This window comes from Uloborus diversus, chromosome 1, assembly GCF_026930045.1.
Source record: "Uloborus diversus isolate 005 chromosome 1, Udiv.v.3.1, whole genome shotgun sequence".
Taxonomy (NCBI): Eukaryota; Metazoa; Arthropoda; class Arachnida; order Araneae; family Uloboridae; genus Uloborus; species Uloborus diversus.
The window spans coordinates 221,157,770-221,183,233 of NC_072731.1; the positions used below are offsets into that span (position 1 = coordinate 221,157,770).

At 31.9% G+C, this 25,464-nt stretch overlaps 2 protein-coding genes across 2 annotated transcripts; one reads left to right on the forward strand and one right to left on the reverse strand.

Annotated features, from left to right (window-relative positions):
• Nucleotides 1-391: 391 nt before the first annotated feature.
• On the reverse strand, nt 392-11,127 carry LOC129225085 (uncharacterized). Its single transcript, XM_054859641.1, has 4 exons — nt 10,917-11,127; nt 4,962-5,728; nt 2,103-2,295; nt 392-969 (listed from the first exon to the last, which is right to left on the reverse strand). Exons 2-4 carry the CDS (start codon nt 5,706-5,708, stop codon nt 701-703), a joined length of 1,209 nt encoding a protein of 402 aa, XP_054715616.1. The 5' UTR covers nt 5,709-5,728; nt 10,917-11,127; the 3' UTR covers nt 392-700.
• A 1,802-nt stretch (nt 11,128-12,929) lies between these two features.
• Nucleotides 12,930-23,611, forward strand: LOC129225093 (kinesin-like protein KIF21A). The gene is made up of 4 exons (XM_054859653.1): nt 12,930-13,233; nt 15,870-16,004; nt 18,180-18,256; nt 23,040-23,611. Exons 1-4 carry the CDS (start codon nt 13,047-13,049, stop codon nt 23,448-23,450), a joined length of 810 nt encoding a protein of 269 aa, XP_054715628.1. The 5' UTR covers nt 12,930-13,046; the 3' UTR covers nt 23,451-23,611.
• Nucleotides 23,612-25,464: the final 1,853 nt, after the last annotated feature.

Sequence of the window (25,464 nt, forward strand, 5' to 3'; positions counted from 1 at the left end):
AAATTCCCAAATCAGCATCCCTGCAAGAAAACTTGGATGGACCCCTAACCATGCACAGATACAAGGGATAGGTCATGATATTCATTAAAATACAATTGAAATAGCCTAAAGCTGCATTTTTGGGAATTTACCAAGGAGAGTTCGGGATTTTTGCACTAGTATTGCACTTACGACCCCTTTTCTGATTTATGCATTGAGACTTTAATAATGACCCCCTCAAAAACCAATCTGAATCCCCCCCCCCTTGCTCTTAACAGGGTATCTTCAGGTCACAGAAGTTTTTTTAAAAAAATGAAATTTGACCATGAAAATAATGGAAATAGGTAATACATTTTCCATCCAATCTGAAACTGTTTTGGTCAGTCAGATGATTTTTTTCCTCCACTCGCTATCCATCCTGCAAATAATCGTGCCAAATTCAGGATCGGAAACCCTAACTGCTCTACTGCCTATTAACAGATAATATGAGACAGTGAAAAGCAAAGGGATGTAAATAGAGTTTTTATAATTTTAAATAAAATGTATTTCAAGTTCAGATCCTAGGTAAGCTTTCATTGAAATATTTTTTAAAATCATGCTGTATAGCAGCACCCGCCATGGCTACTAGTGTTATCCCTTGCCCCAAAATGAGAGGTACTTCTACCATTTGTTCTGATTATCTCCAAATTTTTATTTATGGTCCTGTTGCTTTTCGTTGAAATTACAATTTCTTTATTTTTTTCTCATGTGTTTTTAGCCTCAGTTCTGTCTTAGCCATATCATTTATCAACAAGTCCAACTTCTCTAACTGCTTCTGTTCTTCTACCTTAATTTCAGCTGCTAACCTTTGTACTGTATTTAGAGAGTCTGCTATTGCTTGAGCATCTTCTTCTGATAACACACCATCTTGCACTGATTCACTTGCTGGTGTAATTTTAATCTTATCATCAGTTGAACAGAGATCAGGAGATTTGCTGCTTTCACTAGAGCCTAAAGAAGAAACATGAACTTCATTTTTATGGATGTAAAATATAGAGTTTTGTATGTACTTTTTCAACTTAAAATGCATAGAGATATTCCTAAAATCTGTCCTAACTTTAGATAATTCTGAAAAAGGAAAATAATGTTTTGTTATTATGTAATCTAAAGCACGTTCTAGTTATACATAAAAGCATAGCATGATAATATAGACACATCATACATGGATGCATTTGCTTCAGGTCTGCATCATCCAATTATCCTTAATTAATCCTGTAGTTAGTGTGCTATAGTCTCAGCCCATAGTTCAGCCGTCATTTGAATGAATGATAGCTGAAACTATGAACATTGGCATAGGAACTGGAAAATTTTGCTTTAGGATCTCATTATGAAAAAAGTTTTTCAACTGAACATTTTTTCAGTTGAAAAAAGTTTTTCAACTGAACATTTTTTCTGCTTGGTATTATAATGTACTGCCTTGAATTGTTTCTTTCAGAAACTTAACTTAAAAGATTTATGTTATGATATTTTATACTTTGAAAAGATATTATAGAGGTAAAGATACCTTTAGACTTTGGGATTAAAAACTAGTATTAAAAATGAATATCTGGAATTTTTCTGAAATTTCCGTAAGTTTAGGGACAAAATTGACTAGGAGCTTAAACAATTTGTCATCTAAGGATATGTTTTTTATAAATGCTGTTTGACCCCATACTTTTAAGATTAGAGCAGACTGTACTTAATTATATTCGTAATTATACTAAAGTATTTTTTGCTTGGTGGTTCATACTTATGCTTCATAATTTTCAGTACACCAATATGACTGATATGTTTGTTGAATCTCCAAAGAAAGAAGGAAACTTGTGATGTTCATAAAAAAAGATTTCTTTTCATAACCTCTTTTAAGTTTTAGCCAGCATACTTGCTTTTGTCTAAAATTTATTTCATTTTTTATGCATTTTTGTCATCCATTGTACTTAAGCTTTTAAGTACAAAATTGCTTATTTGGTTTTTTACTTTTAACTCTTATTTACTATGAAAATTAACAAAATATCCCTCCTAGCAATATGTGTCTATTTGCTTACAAAAGGTTAAAAAGAAATTTGTCCCTTAATCATTTAGTTAGTTCAAGAAAAAATGTTAACCACAAGATTTGCTGCAGCATGGTTCATCTTGATTGGAATTAGAATTGTTATCCAAACAAATAATTTTTTCTTTGATCTTAGAATTCCCTGATAAATGTTTGAGGAATCTGGAAAGTTGTGGGCACATAATGAAGCCTGTTTTCTTGGATTCAGCAGTATTACCAGTAATACACATTTCCCAAGGAGTTAATACCTGAAAGAAAGATTAATATCAATAACATCAAGCCTAAGTATTGGAAAATAATTTCAGAAGAAAAAGGAAATGGATCGTTAATAAAAGTTGATCCAAGAAAAGATCAAGTTTCATTTCAACAGTTTTATATTGGCTTGATCAATATAAAAGTGATTCTCATTAAAATAAAAAAAATCAGATGAATTTTTAGTGCATACAATACTATTCTTAATTTTGGAGAGAGGATGAAATTACACAAAATTTTCGTAACCATTATGTCAAAGAGTTGCTTGCCAGGTGTTTTTGTATACACTTGAAAGGTATTTCATACATGGGGCTTTTTTGTGGGGTTTTGAATAGTGGTCTTATAACAAAACATTAAGTGTTGAAAACAATGTACTTTTAAGCATAAGATTTCAGAAAAAAAAAAATCCTTTGCTTGAACAGTACAGGAAGGGAACACCTAAGCAAATTTTTGCCTGCTTGTAAAATAACCTAGTTGTACCCCCCCCCCCAAACAAATAAGCATTGCTGTTTTTTTTCTTTTTTAAAGTCAACTCCTGATAAAAAGTTTTACAGCTCGAATATTCCTTTTTCTCAGAGCTTTCATTGGATCCGAAACCCTTGAGAAGACTATGGGAAAATGTCATAATTTGAAGGTTTTAATCAGTCCCTTGGGACTACGAGTTATTAAAAGTTGACTGTATACATATATAGATATATATACTGTCTGTTCTCGAACTCCGAGACTGGCAGCTGCGAATGGTTCCAACTGAAAGAGGGGTGACGGTTTAAGGAAGCGTACTTCCCGATGCATTCGTTTTTACTTGCTCGCTACTTCCTTCTTGCTATGACCCCTGTTTTGATAAAATCAGAAGAGACCTGACGCATGCGCAAATTCGAGTAAGGTTTCGCGTTAAAATATCGGACAGTATATACACACACACACACAGTTGTTCCTTGTCATTTCGCAGCTTCACTCGATTACAGTTTTTTCAAATACAGGTCATTTAAATTCATTGGCCTCTTATTAATTCTTTCCCTCAAAAGAGTAACAAAATATTGTTTTAAAGTAAGACACGTTCTTAGTAGCACATACATACATCCACTTGAGTAAGAGATTTATACAAAAATTGATATGTTTTCAACCGTTGATCACTTTCTAGGAATACATTATTATTCAGTTTATTTAACGTACATACTTACATTTAAAAACAATGTTCTACTTTTTTTTTCCAAGTAGTAAGCTTTACTTTCAAAGAATGCAGAGGCAGACAGGAAAGATACTATTCTTCTCTTTTCCTTACTTTATCATTGAACAAGTTGCACTATTTTCATAGGGTATTGGTAGTGTGTGTAATGTTTACTGCACAATAATAACAATATGATACTTATAATGTCTAATTTGTCTTATTTTCTCACATTTTGTGTATTACATTGGGTACCACTCACATTACCCAATGGGGAGACTAAAGGATGTTATTTTATCCCCAGAGAACTCAAAAAGACCCTATGTTAAAAAGCCACACTTATATGGTCGTAAACAAATTTTCTGCTCTCTACTAGGAAAGTTTTATTTATAAATAAAGTACTGTGTATGTACTTGTGAAAGTTTTATTTATAAATAAAGTACCGTATATACTCGTGTACAAGTCGAGAAATTTAGTACAAAAAATGAGGATAAAAGTTAGGGGGTCGACTTATACACAGGGCAGAACTTCCGAAACATTTTTCCCTAATGATTCTTGGGGGGAAAAAAGCTTGAAAACATGACCATTTTTCCGATTGTAGTCCAATTCTGTAAAGCAGATGCTATATAAGTAACACATTCTGGTATAATTTTACTTGGTCTGACTGTGAATAAAGACTAAATAATTACAGTCATCGGCAGACTATGCAAAAAGTGGGAATTGCTGTATTCAGGAATTTTACGTAATATGGCCACAGCGCAAAATTTTCTTGATATTTATTCAAAATAACAGCAATAAGTAACAAAAATCGAAACTGCAAAATTGAACCCTTTACAAAAACCGTTATCACAGGAGTGAACCCTTTTTGTGCAAAAGAATAATAATCTGACTTTGTTTAGAATAAAAATGTTCATTACAATTCCTTTTCGTCCTTTATAGTCAAAATCAGCTCAAAAAGTTCCAGATTTTTTCAGAGAGCAGGGGCTCTACTTATACGCGGGATTTCAATTTTTTCCCAATTTTGCTCCTAAAAGTTGGGGTTTCGACTTACAAGGGAGTATATACAGTAGGGTATTTTGCAGAAAGTCACTTATCAGGACAGAGTCAGGAACAGATTAACTGCAATAAACAAGGGCTGACTGTATGTATACATATGTTTTTTTCCCTTTTGATTTTTTTTTTCTTCCAATACTTAATGCAACTTTTGCTGCTGATTCCATAGCAAACAGAAGTTGTTGGGCTTCAAAATACCTAAAAGGCAGCATCTCTGGAATTCATGATATTAAGGTTTTGGTGGATTATTTTCAAGATAGACTTGGAAAAACAAGTACAATTCAGGCCACAACTGCGGAGAAAATAACAGAATTTGAGATGAAAAGTCGAGATAAATAAGTTCAACTGTATTTACAGGCTGCATATAAAACAAAAAAAGAAAATCTTATTTCATACTAAAAAATAAAATTCTGATCTAATTTTTTAGATAAATCTTATATTTACTTTTAATGATTCTAATTCATTCAGAGCAATTTGAATTTCTGTCAGTCCATCTTCGTTTAAAAGAGAAATATCATCACTTATGACAAGAATTCCCTTTCTCCAGTCCTTGTTATCCGTGGTTTTTGAGAAAGAAAACATTATCTTGTATCTTTTAATTTGCTGAACAAACTCTTGTGCATGCTCAGAATCTTTTAATGATCCTATTTTTACAAAAGTTTTTACCATGTCAAGAGATTTTAAATTTGCTTCCAAAGTATTAAGATTATCATTCAAATTTTCAACAGCTTCTTGAGTGTTATCAAGTTGTTGACTTTGATCCAGCAAAACATTAGCAGTTTCAATTAAAATGCATTCTGATTCATATAAGGAATCAAGAAGTTCTTTGCCAAGATCAGTTGTTGCAACTTTTGGTGTACTCGGAGATTTAAATTGCAGCATAAAGAGCTTGTCACGCCAAAAGAGTTCTAACATGTTATATGTCAAATCTCTGTTACAGAAAGATGAAAACCAATGTTTCTCACTGCCAACTGTAACCACAATTGATGGATAAATGAAACTAGATAGCTTTTTTTCTATTGCAGAAATGGTATTTAATGGCAAATGTAAATGCAGTTGATCATTGTCTTTATTATCACTAACAAACTGAATATTGTTTTTACTAAGAGTAAACACTCCTTGTACCCATTTCCTCGTGGCCGGGTGATAGTAGTTAGCTTGGGATTCAAAAGCGCTTTCTCGTTCACTCATTTCTCTGATGCATGCCTTGCCTGAAGAAAAAAATTAATATCATTAACCTTTAGTCATAGCATAATACAACTCAATATCAAGCATACAAACAAACAGTCAAAATATCTTGAAATTGCATCAGAAGAACTTTAAATATCTGTACTTACAAAGGCACAGAAAGTAGTAAGTTTTTTGGAGCATGCTAGAACCAATAAATTGCTTGATAAACAGGGATACAAAACATTTGTAACCTTATTTGGATCCACCATTTTTTTTTTTTTAATTCTATATTTTGAGCAAATACATTCTTAAAAATAATTAAAGTTCTCAAAAATGTTTGTTTTTTACAAAATGCGGACCCAAAAATAAAGACCTGGATCGACCTCTATCATCGAAGGAGAATCTCAAGGCATTTTCTGAAAAATTTGATTTTGTTCTGTTTATATTTAAATTTAAATTGTTTGCTGCAAAACCAAACCACATGCTTAAAAACCAGGGTTGACTTTTTGCCGGCAGAAACTGGTTTTTGCCCTGCCAGTGGCAGAAACTGGTTATAACCGGTAAAAACCGGCAGAAACTGGTAGAAACTGGCAAAAACTAGAAGACGTTTTTAATAGCTCTAGTAATTACTTAATGACAGGCAATTAAGTAAAATGAAAAATATAACTCCATTTCGTCATTGCAAAAACTTAATATAATAGTTATTTAATAATTAGTGTAAAAATATGTTAAATAACAAGACTGACATTTCCAGAGCTAAGTAAAATTTATCATAGTTGAAATTGCTATGTGTTAAAAATTTTAACCTTGTAATGTTGTAAACGTTACAAATTTTTCAGTTTGTTGTTTATAATTATTTTGTTTGCATTTAATATAAAGTAATATATATATCAAATATTTAAATAAATACAGATTTATTTTATTTCATTAAATGCTAAAATACAAGAACTTGTCATTTTACACTTAATATAACTGAATAAAGCTATTTTCAAAGAGCTTAATCAAGCAGTTAATGATAATCATTTACTCGCCTATATGCTCCATCCAAAGTATTTGGGAGTAAATTTCATGTTATCAAGAAGAAAGTGCCCGCACTTTACTCACAAATATTAACCCTGATTATGTACCTTATACCATTGCTTTACAAAACAAATCGGCCCCTTTTCCCAAAACCTATTTTTCCAATCACGTTGTAACAACTACTCCAAATACCGCATGGTGGTCCAGTTTCAAAAAATGTGCTATAGATGAAAGTTTTGTGAATCTTGCTTGTTCTTTGAGGATAATGCCAGCTAGTTCTGCTGAGACAATCAAGAATCTTTTCAAATTTCTCCGTTGTGCACAACAAATTGGGAAATTGGTTAGGTTTAGAAACAGCGTCAAAACTTTTATTTTGATACAGGCTGCTGCAGTGTGAAAACAATGGTAAAATTTGATTTTGAATGGTGATAGTGTTGTAAATAAATTGTATTTGGGTTAATATTTAATTATTTTTCTTATACATTTTCTATTGTATGTCAGGAATTGCATTTATGTCACTTTTTGAGTTTCTGCCATAAATGTGGCAGAAAGGGGTTTTTGCCATGCCGGTTTTAACCGGTTTCTACCAGTGGTTTTTACTGCCTCGGCAGAAACCTGCCAACCCTGTTAAAAACTGAATCCAAGACTGGCAGACTTAATAAATCTCCCCCACAAAAAATACAATAAGTAAATCAAAAAGGATGTAAATAATTCATTTTTTCAGTACAAAATGTGGTTTTGGTTACAGCATTTTATTTTAAAACAATTCTGTCCTTTTTTGCCCCTTAAATTTTATTTTCAATTGGTTGATTTTATTTTATGATTTATTATTGATTCTTCTACAGTTGCTCTCAAGGGCACAGTGTGGCCTTGGAGAGCCAACCCCCAAAACATAGTTTTCGAATATTGCGAAACCTATTTGGATAGTTTGTGCACATGTGGAGACTTTCATACTCCCTCAGATTTGGCGGCTTTCAAACTTTTGAAACTACTATTTCTGTAAGTAACTTGCTTCTTTTCTTTCTCTCTGTTTTTCATCTCTCCTTTTTAAAATCTCCAACCGTAATTACGAATTTAAAACTGCAATGATGATAATATCTAGAATTTTGCTGATATCTTTTATCTAAAAGCAGAGGTAACACCAAATGGTCAATTCTTCAACAAAATTACATTCAAAACACTTTTACAGAATAGATCCATATTAAGAGATAAAGACAAAAATACTCTGTCCAATCCTTTTGGATTAAGACAAGGTCTCCCTTTGGGTTTAGTTCTGAGTCCGGTACTGTTCTCATTATACATTACAGGAATTGAAGAGGTATTAAAAGCAGTATTGTGGAGCTTTTGGCCGAGATATCATCCTCTGGTGTTCTGCTTCTGACATAGGTAAAATAGAATCTAACCTCAACTGTGAGGTACAACTGTCGAATGGCATAAACTGATTTTTTAATATATGAAAGTCACTGGTAACCTTTTTTCCCTACCAAAAGACATCTTTATAACTTCCAATCAACTATCTTTACATTTGGCAGTCAATTACCACCTTATATAAAAAATGCCAAATGCTTGGGATACTCTAAAGTAACAGACAATTATAGGTCCATGTGGCCAAATGCAGAAAAAGACAATATTTTTAAATATATTTATGGTCCTGACTGGTTGCGAATGCTCTGACACCTTTAGAACAACTTAAAATTTCACTGATCAGACGTATTTCAGAACATGGTTTTCCAATTTATTTTTGTGCATCTGAAGTCAACTTAAATAAACTTGTACAAGTGCAGTTAAGTGCTTTAAGAATTATTACTGACCTCCCCATAATAGCTATCCTAAAGCTATTGTGTTGTTCAAGAATGATTTGCCACCTCTATCTTTAAGGAGGAGCTATTGTCTTACAAAGCACTACAATAAACTACTTAACTACAAAAGTCAGCACGGAACTTCAGCCCTTCTACACTTTTGGCAGAGTAATAAGTGCTTAAAGAAAACAGCCCTTCCCTTAACTAGTGAGATATATCCATTGTCAGTTGAGTCAAGCTCATTTCTTAGGGTATTTTTCTTGCTTTAAGTTTAACCCAGAGAGAATACATTTGCAGACTAAGCTTCTAACCAGGATGTGCAAACACTCAGACATACCTGAATTTACAAGACAAGTGGCTCTTCAGAAAATACTTAATATTCCACTCTCTGCTCTGAAAATGTACTGATTAGGACTGATGCAGGAGTAACAGCGGTATTTCTGGAAGTGATGTAGGGGAATGTGGGGCAAAGTGAAATGGTTAAAATGACTGAGTTTTTTCAAAATGAACAAACCTGAATTTTGTTTTTAAAAATTACTGTACATAAAGAAAAGACATTGTATTTTATAATAAAACTTGCATTGAAACAGTACCTTTTTTTTTTTTTTTTGGCAGTAAATTTGAGTCTTAAAAAAAAAAAAAGTGGAAAATTTGCACTTTTTTTTTATAGTGCAAAGTGAAAAGTAAAATGATTTTTTTCTATAGGGCAAATTGAAAAATAAAAAATGATTTTCTAATGACCTATTTTCTATTCAATCATAGAACATATTTTTGATCAAAAGAACCAGTAAATAAAGAGTTGAAAGAATAAATGAAAAGATAATGAAACAATAAATGAAAAATTAAATGAATAAACCAATTAATACATAAAGAAAAATAAATGAGAGAGTAAAAGAATGAATGAATAAGAAAATTAGTAAACAAATGAATAAATAAGTGAACTACTAAATGTAGGAATGTAAATGTATTAATTAATAAATGAAAAGGCAAGTGATTTAAATTAAATGATTGAGTGAGTAAATCAAACAAACTATTTCACTTTGCTCTGTAGGTACTTGATTCATTGTACAATTTATTTAAAATACAAATAAGCTCAATATTAACTAAATTAATACTTCAATGAATATGAGGAGGTCTCAAATAATATTTAAAATGTTGATAACAAGAACTTTATCATTTTGTAGTTACAAAAATAATTTTTGACTAACAAGGAAATATTACAATATGAGTATCAATTTTTTTTAAATTACCTGTACTACCAAATGCTTTAACCTTCGGTGGTATTTTTTTCCTGACTGGAATCAACTACATATGGTACTACATACTTAAAATAATACCGGATAGGTGGAGCTAAAAGCAGAGTAAGTATTTCAACATTTCACTTTGCCCCATGTTCCCCTACATATTGAGACAGCTGATGGTATGGATCTAAAATTTAAAAATACTGATAGCTGCTCCGTTTTTAGATCCAAACTAATAGCTATCTATGGAGGATTATATTTCATATACACACAAAAGTCATCACAGAACTTCCGTGCTTCTACCCTTGGTAGAAGGGCTGAACAATGGATCTAAAATTTAAAAATACTGATAGCTGCTCCAGTGTTAGATCCAAACTATCTATCTATACATAAATATACAACAACAAAAATACTATCTATGGAGAATTATATTTCATAGACACGATTAGAGATTTCGAAGTTGAGGATATTTGGATTTTAACAGACAGTGGTGCCTCTACATAGCACCTTTCTCATTGGATGACTTCGAGATTTGAAGGGCCTGAAATTCTAGACCTCCGTTGTTCAGCTTTCCAAAAGACACTCTATTTACTTTAAATGAGTACCCAGGTTTATTCAGAAATGAGAGAGCTTATTATCTGATCAAGACTGCCTCTAAAATGAAACCTTGCATTATAGCAGAGTAGTTTAACTTTCTGAGGAATGTCCTCGAAACAAAAAAGGGCTAAACGTAACGTGGCTGACTCCTCGATCGTGATCACTCTTGATATTTTGGTCAAAAACCTCAATGGTCTTTCCAGCTTAACATCCATAGGAAACAACAGATGGCTCTCTCACACTTTCTGGGTGGACACAGCCCCCTTGCTTTCCAACAGGAGGCGAAACAGTTTTCAGAGTGTCACTATGGTGCAGGACCAATCAGGCTTCTCCTGGTCATTACTCTCAAGTGCAATTCTTCAATGCTTGAGATTTTAAGAGACTCAAAAATTTTTCTGGACATGTTGGAGATTTTCGGTTTCAAGGAGATGGTGGTAGCTAAGCTTTAGCATCTGGGATTAGTACAAGAACAAAACAGGCGTTATAAACTATAAAAGGAATTACAGAGCTTTAATTGTGTTTTAATGTTGTTGTTAATGATAATAGTAAAAGATTATTAAACGTGTATTTACCAGAGGAAATAAATACAAAAGTGACAACTGAAGACTAATTTCAAGTACGTGAAAAACTTCAAGTTATATAACCTTAGTTTCAGTTTATATAACTGAAAAACTTCAAGTTATATACAAAGAAAAGATTACATAAAATTAAACCAGTTCTAAGTTTTTTTCAGCTAAAGCTTACATCTATTCACAGTGAAAAGCATGGAAAATACCCATAGGAATAAAAGAGCAACATTTAGTTAGCTTAACCCTTTGCGTTTCAGTGTTACCGTAGGTGTAACACCTAAATTTAACCACTTCTCAAGCCCTGGAATTAATCAATAAGTGCATAAAAATTGGATTAAAGTGTTCTTTTAACTCTTTTTTATAACCCTAGATGGCACCACTACAGAAAATGATCAAAAATAATTAACTATGTCATTTTATTTTAAGTCGTCGCTTTTCAAAAAAAAGTTGGATAATTTTTTTTCCGATATAAAAAAAATTCTACAAAAATAATTCCGATGTTTTTTCGTTTGCTATACCCTAAAGTATTTATTGTATACATATTTATAACTTTTAAATCAGAAACAAACTCATAACCACTGAAGAATACTAGGTGTCACACCAGCGGTCACACTGCGCCATTAGAGCTTTCAAGTAACGCTTTTCAACTCTGCGTTCAGCGACGAACATCTGTGTTTACATTTTCTGTTACTCTCTTCTTGGGGGGTGAAAGAGGTTAATTTATAGGGAAAAGCAGGGCTGGCCTGTTTTATTTCAAGTGTTTCAAACATGCTATTGGGTGTCAGGTATTTTGTTTGGAGGTTTTAGAAAGGGATTTTATCATTAGCTCATCTTCACTTAGAGCTACGTGATTCTTTTGCTCTTCTCTCTTTTGCGTTTTGATCACTCATTTTACTCAATTCTTTTGATATTATCTGTAGGATCAACATTTTACAGCTAATTCTTTTATAAATAAATTTTATTCAAGAATTTTTTAGTAATTACTAATTCTTTTGCAATGGCGCAGAGAGGCGCCAAGCATTTTGAATGCAATGATGTTGGATGCAATTTGTGGACAATGATAATGATGATTTCTTTGATCTTGCTCAACCAGGTCCCTCTAAGCAGCCCCAAGCTCCCACTTGGATTACATAACAAAGAATCCAAAAGACTGCCTGATTTCTCTTATAGTGGGCCTATTGAAAAGTTTTGAGATTTACCTGAGAAAACCGCAATATTGCACTGTTGCATGAGATTTTTTCCATTCAATTGACCCTATCCTCATCGTGGTGCACCCTGGGTTATGCTAAATATGGAACACAGGCGTAAACTTGTGATTTTTCTATTTATTCTAAAATTTACTGCTTATTTACGCGCTTTGCTGCAATACTCGCTTGAACGCACGTTACAGCTCTATTGGCGCAGTGTTACCGTAGGTGTAACACCTATAAAATCAAAACGGCGAGTGCAATCTTTACCAAATTTTATTTTTGCACTTCTTAGGGCCTAAGTAGACTGCCAATAAATTTTTTTGTTGAAATTCCAACTTTAAAGGGTAGTGCGCCCCAAAGGGTTGAAATGAGCGGGTGCGAACGTTTTCCTCGAGGGGATTGTACTGAAACAGAAACTAAACAAGGCGCAGACGAATTTTGTACGATTAATGTGTATGTTCGAATAGAGTGACTTGATGCGCTCGTTTGTCACCGGTTACTCTATTCGAATGTACCCTATTTATCAAAACTTTTTTTTTTTTAGCTCGAAACCAGCAATCCAGTTTAGTAGAGATCAGTGGCAAATCGATTATTTTTTCTTGTAGCATAACAAAATGGAATTTTAGCTGATTAGACAGTAAAAAACTGCTTCTTTAAAACTTCAAAAAATTTCTTCTTTTTTTCTTTAGTTGCATTTTTTCCACGCTTTCGTTTCGTCCCTGGTTTTAATATTTTATTTTGCAACCATGCATTTATAAGGGATAAAAACGCCATTGTAGTAACCCGTACACACGTACTAAGCTTTTCAGCCAATCAGAGAATCGACTATCGCCATTGAAGATTAAATTCGCGTCACAAAAATTCGTATTCTGTGGTTTGAGAAAGGTTTAATTAATTTATTTTCTTTTATTTTTTTTGGAAAGAGTAATTACATGAAATTACCATGTCTGAAGAGGAATATGAATCTGATGAAAAAATGAATTCTGAACATGAGGAATGTGAGACTGATAGTGATGAAGAGGTAAAAGAAAAAATTACGTTGAAGGCTCGTAAAATTCGAAAATCAGATGGTAAATGGAAAGTTTACTACGAAAGTAAAGTATTCAAAAGAGAGTGGATCGATATATTTCGTAAGTATTTGCCCTCTCTTTTCTGAATGAACTTTCTAAATTCTATTTCATGCAGAAATCTTTTAATTTTTTATTCACACGTTTATAACAATGTTTTGGTTTGAAGTATGGGGGGAAGCAAATAAAAAGTGTCTGTAAGAGTTAATTTTTTTCCAACAGAAGGAACTAGCACTTTCTTTTGCAGTCGGGAAAAGATAAATAAATCGGGAAATGTTTTAGATCATGCAAACTTATCTTGAACTTGGAACATAAAATTATGTAACCAAATTTTAAATGACAAAATGTAGACACTCATCTCCATTTACAAAATTACAAGTGAACACAATAAATGGAATAAAAGTAGATCACATTTTATTGTATTTTTCACCAAGAAACCACTTTATCATGTGACAGAAACTAAAATAAGTTTTTTTTTACTACATTCTAGTAGAAATGTTTAGATTTTAAGTAAATTAGATTGGACAAGTTTGATCAACAACTGAATTTTGTAATGTGTTCAGGACAACATGAAATGTATTACTTCACTTTGATGTTGGTTAAATTATGTTTTAGTAATACTGTTTTGCACATTTTAACACATGCACAGATACACACACATGTAGCCCTTGTTATGATATAAATTGCCAGTACGCAAAGACTTTCAGCAGCAGTGCTGTTCTCTTTTAATAAACGACTCAGCAGTAAACATTAAGTAGGTTCAGTTAAATTTTGTCGGCAGCGAGACTGATTTTGACTTTATGGGCCCTAGTCAAGGCAAACTTTGGGAACCTCCATATTCACTGGAATCATGATGATTGAATGCTTAAGGAGAACTGTTAATAAGAGAAAAATATAAAATTTCACCATTCATTCAAGTGAGGTGATTATATGTTCATATAGGGACACAAAATCAAACCAGATTGTAGAGTAGCAAATTAACGCAGCACAAAAAATGTTTTTAAATGGTAGGATTCCTCCCTCCCTCAAATTAGTGTTATGGTTTTTGGACAGATACAGTGAAAACTGTGTATAACGATACTGTTTATAAAGATCACCTGTCTAGAACAATTTTTTTTTTGGCCCCAGAAAAATGTCAGCATGAATAATCAAACTGTCTATAACGATAATCTGTCTATTATGATATTTTTTTAGGTCCCAACAGTATCGTTGTAGACAGGTTTTACTGTAGGTGGTTTGAACAGTCCAAAAGTGTCTTAAACTGTTCAGAAGTGTGCCAAATACTTGTCACTATGTTTCTCTGTAATGCTCATTTTTTTAAATAGTTTATGCACAAAAATTGCTAATAACTCTGTTATTAATTATCAAAACACTTTCTTATATTAGGTGTTGATCGTGTTATGAAACAAAATTTGAACACTATCAAAGTAAATACTTTCAATTAAGGGAGAAGGCATGTGAATAGTTTTTTTTTTGTACTAAAATTTAACTTTTTTCAATTTGTTTTCTCAATTTGGTACTTACATATCAACATCGCCGTAGCTACAGATTTGGTGGTTTTCCATTGGCAAAACAAGGCAATAAGGAAGCTAAGAGACAATTTCTTGTGCGTGCAAACAACAAATGCGCTAAATGATTGTTTTTTATTGCTGTTTAGTGAAATTTCTGCTGCGGTGGCATTAATACATAAGTACTCTCAATTGTTTTTACTTACCATAATCAGATTAAATCTTCATCTAGTTCCTTTAAATGTGCATTCTCAAATATTAGGGTATGTGAGAATGTTTTTTTTTATTTTAAAATATGGGGAAATCGTCCACATGTGCCTCTACATTAGACATGAGACGGGCTCGGCTCGGGCTCTAGAACCGAAAATAGGTTTCGGGCTCGGGCTCAAGCAAGCACAGATATTCAATCGCCAATCTCCATACAAATTGAAAGAAAAGAAACATTTTCCTACTGTGAGAAAATGAAAGGAACATTTAAATTAGTTCAATCAATATCAAATTCCCCCTCCCCCTCCCAAAAAAAATATTTCAAAAATAAATTAATTAACGCTTATTTATAGTGTTTTTTTGCAATTACTATTACATTATGTCATACAGTAATGCATTTGAAATGGAGCATTTTAAGAAAATTTAGAAACTTCTGTTAATAAAGAACATTTGACGTAACATTTTTCATTAACAGAGAGATCATGACCGACTGTAGAAAGCTCAGTTTTTGATATATAAGAAAGTTTCCTTCGGGCTCGGGCGGGCTCGGATTTTGGTCCGAGACAATACCACTCGGGCTCGGTTGCAAATTTTCAGGCTCAGACGGGCCCGGGCCCTCAAAAATGAGCCCGAACTCATCTCTACTCTACATGGGGCAAATTTGCATAGGTGGCTTGTACACAGGGAGGTTGTAAAGAAGGCAACTGTCCCCTCACTTCCAAAAATAAAAGAGGCTTGCCCTCTCACTTATCAGAGTTAATCAATTGATTGAACCCTTTTTTATATTGTAGATTGATTCATTTAATGAAAATAAAAACTATAAATTCCAAATAAATAGAATAGTCTCAGGTGTCAGAATTTTGTGAAGGGTCTGTAAATGGACATAATTTCTGTAAAGATTGACCCCTGCCATAAACATAGTTTTGCCTAATTCTTGTCTAAGTTTGTAATTCCTTAATTGAATTTATTTTTGTTATTTTGCAGCATGGGTTGAAGAAGATCCAGAAGATCCAAAGCTTGCAATATGCAGAGCTTGTAATAAGAAAATAAAAGCTCATAAAAGTATTCTTGAAACCCATCAGAAGACAAAAAGACATATTAGAAATATCTCTGGATCAGGTAAGGTTTAATTTCTTGTTAAGTAAATGAAAACTAGCTGGCTTTGCACTGTCAACCTTGAAAATAAAAATTGTTTCAAATGATTTATGTTCAATAAACAGGCAATCAATAAAAGCAAAAAACATCATGCATGTTTTCCTTTCCAAACAAAGATGACAGATATTAAAATACTTTCAAAAATTAAAATGAAAGGATTTAAAAAGCATAACCATGGAAACACAGAATAAAATAAGTTCAATAAGTAAAAATGAGATGGAAAGGAAACAATGGATTCAAAAAGTGTAACCGTTTAACTTGATTTAATAAGGCTTGTAACTTTTATTGCCTTTGGAAATAAAAGCTTAGTTTTTTGACAATTGTCTTGATAGATCTGGAGTAAAAAATGTTGCTTTTTCCAATGGTGTCAAAAAGAAAACTAGAACAATTCCTTCACTTTTTATTGATAGATGTAATAAAGAAAGCAGTGCCTAAATATCGGCTAAACCTAAAAAAAATTTGAGCTAAAAACACGAATAACTCCCGCTGTAATTAAGTTAGAGCATTGAAACAAATTGCGTAAAGCACGGAAAATTCTACCCTTTCCAACAATATATAATGTTCATGTCTGCAAAAAAATTCCTCATTGTTTTTTTTTTTTTTCAAACTGATCTGCAAACCTTTCTGCTGCTGAAAGAAAGATACTCTGAGAATTTCAGTGAAATTGACCAGGTAGTTCTCGAGTTTTGCTTGTTCATACAAACAGACGCTTTTTGGAGACTTCATTTTATACTAAGTAGAGATGCTGTGAAAGCTCATTCATCTAGCACTCAAATAATCAGAATTTCTTTTTATGCTTGTGGGGTTTTTTTTCCTGTCATTTGTGAAGGATACTTTTACTACAGTTATTGTTGCAAATTGTTTTTTATTTATAATAGTAGGTAACTAAGCTAGCTACATTTCACTTTAATTTGAATTTTTAGAAACATACCCAAAGCAATAATCATCAGATGGTTGCAATTTACTTTTCACAAAGTACTAATTTAGATGTTCTTGTGAAAATGTTTTTTTTTTTTTTTGGGGGGGGGGGGGGAATTGCATCCCGTGAGTCATGAAAGGTTACGAGCAGAAGCAATGCATTTAAACTCGAACTGTAGCAGATACCCTGCATATGATGTACACTGTTGTAGCAAATTACGTGCAAAACCACTCACTAAAACATGCTTTCTTTCATTAATCCATCTTGCCCCTTTTAAAAAACATGAACATAATGCTAAAATGTTAAACTACTGGTTAGTCAAGGTTTCTCTTTGGTCTTTCTAGATTTAAGTTATCAGCAAAATTGATTTTATACACACACACACACACACACACACATATATATATATATATATATATATATATATATATAATTGCTGTGGGCAGAGTTTGTGTTCCACACATTTCTGCTGCTAAGTAAGTATAGCAAACTCATTGCTTCAAGTGTTGTCGATCTGATTTGTTGGGCTCATCTGCAGTGATTTTGTTTGCTGGAGATGTTTTGTTGTTGCTTGGTTTTTTGCAACGGTAAATTGAAACAAGTAAAGTGCAGATGTGAAATTTTGCTTTTTTATATAGTACAAATGGTTGTCATGGAGCTCAATTCAGCTAATGTTATCGAAAGATTTTACTTGCTGCCAAGTTCGCTCTTCAAAATCTCACTGACAGTCAAAAAGAACATCGAATGGAAATAGATCGTTTGCAGTAAGGTGCTGCTCAAGGCACCTCACTCGCCTGAGCTGGCCCTGTGGGACTTTATCTTATTTCCGTGAAGGATTAAAGGCATGAAAGAGCATTGCTTTGAGAACACTGAAGCGGTCAAGAAAAAACCAGGAAGAAGCTGTCAGCCATTTCTAAAGATGACTTCAAAAATTGTTTTGAACAGTGGAAATATTGGTGGAACTGTTGTCATTAGTTGTAATGAAGAGTGTTTTGAGAAGTTGATTTTTTGTAAGAAATTTGAAATTAGGCCTAATCCTTAAAAAAGTAACTCCTGTTAATTTTGGGTCCTCCCTCGTACATTGTAATTTCATTATGTTGCAAGATTTCCATTTTGTATTAGTGCTCTTTTGATTTAAAGGGGCAAAATATGTATTGTTATTCAAATAAGTGACTATAATCATATGTTGTGTTTCACGTTGAGGATTTAAAATTTTACAGATGATGTAGATGATGAACAACCTAAAAAAGAAGAGAAACCTGAACAACCCAAAAACCTTCATGTACCTATGGAACAGGTGAAGTTTAAATATATTTACCTATATAGTTTTCTTTGTGTTTTTCCAATAAAGAGGCTGTCAATCTACTACACCAGTAGTAAGCTACAATTCAAACCAAATGTTTTTTTGAAAAACCATGTTGGTTTTTTTAAACCATCTCTCTCTTCCACCCAAATGTTTACACATTATTGAAAAAGATAGACTTCTATTTATGTAAAGGTAACTTTAGAGATAAATAATAAATTAGTGTTTTAAAATTTTATGCAAGTTTTCTAAGTTTAAAAAAAACATCATTGCATTTTATTTCATTAGATACCTAAATATATAGTACAAAGTAAACTGAGTTTTATAAAATTATATGGGGGGGGGGGAGATTAGTGTTGATTTCTTTAATGAAAGAAAAGTATATTTTAAGTCCAAAGGCAGATTTCACCTGAAACTTCCGTCTCAATTTTTTATTTTTAAGATTTATTTTTGCAGTAAATTGTTGGCAACCCTGAATAAAGAACAATTTGAGCTGAGAGTTAAGGGTTATTAAAAATAGATTGTTATGCTATAGAATATTGCATTTTCATTTTTTCATAACACTCCATTTTTACTAACACTAAACTTTCAGCTGTCAAAACGTTCTTTTTTCATGGCTGTCAACAATTTATGGCAAAATTGGTGGCTAATTAAAAAACCTTAAAATCAAGTTTCATTTTTTCAAGTGCTTGGAAACCTTAAAAAACGTCACAATATCTTTAGTCCTAGAATTTTGTGATTTATTTATAAAACGATACAAGAATTTTTTTTTTTTTTTTTTTTTTTTTTTTTGTACTCTCCAAATATATTTTTTCCCCAGAAAAATCCTTTTATTTTGATAAACCAACATTAAATTTGTGATTGAGGGTTCATTTACAACATTTTCTTCAAAAAGCTCATTTTATCCTTGGAAAAGTCCTAGAATACACTTTAAAAATGTTTTCTTAATTTTGCAGGGTGGCGACAGATCAGGGAAATCAGGGAAAAGTCAGGGAACTTTATTAATCAGGGAAAAGTCGGGGAAATATCAGGGAATTTTGAAAAAATAAGAAAAAATCAGGGAAAATTGATTTTTTTGAAGAAAAAAATTTTTTTTGCTTTACAAAATTAAGTACTCTTAATCCCCTTCCTCATTTTCCGCCAATTTTCTGTTCAAAAAAAAAAAAGTAAAATTAATGAGGTTCGATTATACACTGCCGCATATTTGTGCATCTTTTTTCCGCAACCTCAAAGTATTGAATTTACTTATTAACCACAGGATGACCTTCCCAAGATTGCTTTTGTATGTTAGGTTGTTTATTTTACCTAGCTTGAAATTTCCTTTTACGCTTTCAATACTGCGTAAAATAAACAACCTTACAGGCAAAGAGGAAGCCTTCAATCATGCCTTAGCTCCTTTACCTTTATTCCATTGTCTCGAAGTAATTAGCGTACTGTAATCACAATTTCAAGAAGAAATCTTTGGTTTTTGAATTAATACTATAAAAGTTTAAAAGTTATTACTTCTTCGCGTTTTTAATTTAATTGCTAAAATTGAACTTTCAATTAAAAAAACTTTGTTTTTTGCCGTTATACTATTCGTTGTCAACGCAGATTATAAAGGTTTTCTTTTCTTCAGACTTTTGTGATTCTTTAATTTTTATAACCAAGTTATATTCTTCCTTTATATATTTTGAAGTTAACTAATTGTTTTTTTTTCCCCTTGCATTTCAAAGTTGTTTGTTACAAAAGCAATCTTAAGATTTTTTTCTCGTTACATACTGAAATCATTTGAAATAGAGTTAACTTGTGTACTTAAGTAAATATCTTTATTTTTTATTGTTGAAATGCTATATTCATTCATTAAAACCTATGTTCTTGATTAGAGAAAAGCTCCCCATGAATGGTTGTCAAATGGTTTCATCTGTTTAGCATAAATATGTCAATTAGTTATATAAGAATAACTACATTACTTCTATTCTTTCACTCTTACTTGTTATTCTTGCAACAATTATTATACTGCTTGTAAACTTAGTTCAAAATAATTTCAATTACTTTTTAGTTCTATCATAAATACACATGTTTTTAAAAGTAATTTTAAGTTTCTTAAAATTCTTATGCTAAGTGGTTTCTGGAAGTAAAGTATTTTTTTTTTTTTTAAATTTTCTATAATCTTTCCATTTGTATAAAAATTTAATATACTGTTTTGTAGGTTATTCCCTTCCCCCCCCCCCCCCAAAAAAAAAAATTGTCTTGTTTTTTTTTAAAAGCATCTTTTTAAAATATATCTTTAGTTCAACACCTTTACATAACTTAAAACGTTTAAAATACTGCATTTTATACAAACATACAGTGGATTTCAAGTAAGGCAAAGAAAGCAAACCATTATCATTGGTAACGTAAATCAGGGAAATTTGGTGAACTTAATCAGGGAAAAGTCAGGGAACTTTTTTTCACAGTTCCTGTCGCCACCCTGTTTTGTATACATACCATAAATAAATTGCTTTCCTTACAAATTATTTGAACCACAACAACCTAGTTACCTCCCCTCCCCCTCTTCAAAAAAAAGGGAGAAAAAATAATCTGGTTTAAACTGAAAAAATGTTTTTTATAACTTGTTCAACAAATATTTCTAAAGTTGATTTCTAGAAAAATTATCTTATTTCTGAAAAAAAAAAAAAAAAACTATGTACAATCAAATTTTGTTAATGGAAAATTCACGGGACTATGATCATTAGTTCGTTAACCAGACTTCACCTTATCTCATAAATTACAATAGAACAGCTATTCTCAACAGGTGGTTGGGCGAACAACACTGGTTCACGTAAAAAATTGACCGGCTCTCAGATTTTGTGATTGTTTATGCTAAAAAAATTTCCGTACTCAAAAAGGAAGAAAAAAATAGAATAACAGCTTTCACAACATTTTTTATGCGAATTTTATGATAACGCAATTTTCTATGCTCTATTAAGTACTTATGTATTATTATTAAACAAATTACTTCACATTTAAATATTTTTGTGGCAGTTATTTAATACCAAGTCAAGTTTTATTTAATGCTAGCTGCGTTGCCCGGCTTTGCACGGTCTACCTCGAAAATAAAAGTTATGTCAAGTGATGTGTGTTCAACAATTAAAATAATAGGAAAAAAAATACTGTACGATTTTCGCTTCAAAATAATGACCGTTAAATTTCGTTAACGGCAAGTCTGAAAGTCCCAAACAAATTAAATGCAACCCTCCATTAATAAATAAAATCCTTGATTATCATCTGTTAGCAGTTCAAAAAAATAAATAAATAAATAAATGTCCCAGAAATAATCAAAAGGGAAAATTTTAATTCAAAGCAAAAAGCAAGAGTTTTATTTGCTCACAGCCGAGAAAAAAAAGGCAACAGATCAAAAATAAATGTATATTCACGCTAATTTAAATTGAGCCAGTTGGGAAACGACAAATTTCTGATTGATAGTGGAATTCCATTAGCCTTAAAAATGCTTTTAACTTTTTCCCAGTGACTTAACAGCCATGGTTTTTGTTTTTGCTTTTTTTTTTTTTTTTTGAATTTGAAGGGAGTTAATCAATTTCAGGGGTATTTTTTGCGGACTTTCGAATGGGACCTAAATCAAGAAAATTGAATAATTATTTCAAGGCAGAAAGAGCCATTAATGCCATTTTCGGGTCCTAAAATTAAAATTTTAATGGTTCGGTACTTTTTTGGCGTTGGAAAATCCCCTTACATTCCTTCTCGGGTGCCCAAGTACCTTCCTGCCAAATTTGGTCAAGATCCGACATAAAACTGGATTTTTAGAGGGAACATACACATTTATTCCTTGTTTTATTTAAATAGATTATTTTTCAAAAAAGAAAAAAGAGATATCAGCTATCCTCACTTTCTTTTCACTTGTTTTCTGGATTCCTGATCCAAAAGGTGTACCAAAGGCAATACCTGTCCAAAAGCAAATTTTTACCATTCGCTTTTTTTTTTTTTGCAATAAGAAAAAAAGCATTAAAAAAAACCTCGACTGTCCAATTTTTTTCCTAAAAGCTGTTGCCGCTCCACAGGTTAAAAAAGGTTGAGAAACGCTGCAGTAAAAGACCATTATAATGCACACCTTGGGATCACAGCTGTTGCATTATACATTTTTAGCGTTATACAGATTATTTCATAAATTTTAAAACTGATATTCAGAAAATATCTATATATTTGCACTTGAGAATAAGTTTTCACTGCAATAAGTATTAAAGCGCTGTTTATACAACGTATTATAAATATTATCATTTGCAAATATGTTTCACAACCAAAAGAAAGTGAATCGTCCTGCACTTCTAATAGCTTCATAGTTTACATAACAGCTGCATTTTCGAGAGATTTCTTTTACTGTGAATATTAGTTTTCTTTTGAAAGCTTTAAATGAAAATGGAAAGATGAAAAACTGCTTTAAAATTTAATATGCATAACAATTTTTCTGTTTTTAAGGCAGAGTAAAGGACTTCTTTTTAAACTGCAAAACGCATTGATTTAACTCACGCAACCAAACAAATATTAAAATGTAAATTGATATTTCACTAAGCGATTTTGAATGAACAAAGTTTGACTATATTTGAATGTGATCTATTATATGCATATTAACAAAAAGTTTCAGTTATAAACATGGGATGATTTTAAAAAGTATCTAATTTAAGCATAAACTTCTAAAGTTAGCTGTAGATAATAAATTCTGTGTCAGTTAACCATCCCTTTAATATTTTGTCCTATGCAGAAGTTGCAATTAATTGCATTTTTTTGCTCTCTTTGCCAGATGATTTCTGAAGATCAAATAGCTTTTTTTGCTGAATCATCTATTGATGCCGCCCACCAAGCTGTGACAAGTTTAATTGACAAACTTGTTGAAAAGTACCATGAAAACAGACTAGAAAATCTCAGGGAACAGAACGAAGCACAACTAGGATTAAATAATCAAAAAGCTCAATTGTTACGTGCTGAAAACCAGAGAAAATTGGAAATGCGTATGCAACAAGAAGCTTATTCTAAAGAAGCCCAAGATTTTCGGTTGAAGCTTATGCAATTACAACATGAAACTAAAATTGGTGCAATGGAGGAGGAAAGAGATGCAAAATTAAGAGCTGTGGAACAAGAGTTGATGTTTGCACGCCAAGAATATGAGAAAAAGATGAAGTTGTTGGATGTTCAGCTCTCTTGCATTAAATAATCAAAACAAAGTGAAATTTCATCTTTACTTTGATTTGTTCATCAAATTATTTTTTTTTTTTCATTTCATCTGTGGCTAGTTCTACTGAATTTAGCAGTGTCAATATATATTGAAACATGTAATATGTATTTTTACATTTCAGAAATAATAAAAAAGTTGACTTGTGTTATAGAACCATTGCTTGGTTTAGTGCTGGTTTTGAAAAGTCGGCTGATTGCTCATTACTTTATAAATAAATACTGCTAGTTGGCAGAGTATTATATTTGTAATTATGAGATAAGTTATTTGTATAAATTCTGAATGGAAGCACTGCTTGGTTCTAGGATTGGAAGACCGAATATCGTCTCCACTAGTACTGATCGACTTGACAAGGATACGTAGATCAGATCTAGCTGTTGCTAGATCACTTAGGATTAGTAACACAACTGGTTGAAAGTTGATTATTCTCACTGCACAGCAAAAAAAATGCTTATGACACCATTCTTGTTGATTCTTATGCAAAATGACTAAATTCAAATATAACCACCGTTTACCCCAATCGCTCAGCCCTTTTTGGAGATAGTGCCCCCAATTTTTTTCAGACTTAGACTGCTTCATAGCCACTATCTAATTATTTTTGAGGGAAAGGGAACAATATATTAAATATTAGCATTCTTCTGAGGGGCTAAAGAGGTGAAAACTTCAAAATCATCTACATTTGTAACAAGTTGGGAGACTCCTGGGGATATTCTCCATGACAATATTTTCAAAACCTACAAACTATTTATTTATTCTTTACTGGATTTTTTGGTGTAAGAGTTGTCTATCTCAATCTTATTAGCTCCAGATCCTTTAAGTAAAAAAAAACTTTGGAAACATTGCATGTTGCATAGGAGTTATATTGCAGGTAACTTTCCCGTATCATTTTAGTTATATTCATGCACATAGTTACCATTGAAAAATGAAATTTAGTATGCTTATATGATTGCATATAGCCAGAAATATAAATATATTAATGTATATTTATATTTCTGGGAATGCACTGCCAGTGTTTATCACTATATCACCTGAGGTTACAGTTGTTAAAAGCCAATCCAATTTTCAAAAGTTGTGACAAAACCAAAAATCCGCAACTGAGATCAAGTTTTTCCTGTAATTCTTGAAATTTTGAAAAATTTCAAGAAGCAAAAGTAGGATAATTTCATTCAAAAACTAGAAATGCTCTTGAACTTAATTAGACTGGATTGGAGCAATCTTTCGAAACTGGTATCCTTTTACTCGACTTTATTTTTTTTACATCAACCATTATTTGACATCAAACATAAACAACTTTAAACATCAAACATTATTTAAATAGTTTTTAGAAACTTGAAATTTATTTATATTACAAAGAAGTAGAATCCATATTCTTCATCAATTGGACACAATGAAATAAGGACATGTTTGGAGTCTAATGAAACTTGCGCCACGGCATGATAATTTGATAGTGTGTTTTGTTAATGTTTAACATGCAGGGAAAGGCTTTAATGTGACAAGGCCAAACTCGATCCGTTAACTTAACTGTTTTACTGGTAAGACTGTATCATATCGGGAATGAGGAAACGAAAAAATGGTCAACAATTATCGCTACCTACTGGAGTTTAGTTTTCATCCATTGGAGTTCGGGTTAAAATCTCAATTGTCAAAATATCATCAAACAAACAATTGCTTTGCTCAAATGTAGAAGCAATTTTCACCCGTCATACCTTGACGGGCGATTTTCTAGTATATTTTACAATATAATTTTGAGTGAAATTTTTTTCGCGAATACAATACTTCCTTTTTTGTAAAAGGAAATAAAAATCCTATATCCTTCAAAACTTGTCTGAAATTCCATACAAATCAAATCCTGGGTTGAGAAAAATTAAGAGTGTTATAGTAGTCACAATTTTGACTGGATACTAATGCTTCAGATTCTGACGTTTGGAATCTATTTCATATGTATTCCTTGTTGATTGATAACCACTGTTATCATTATACAGTGAAATCCTGTTAC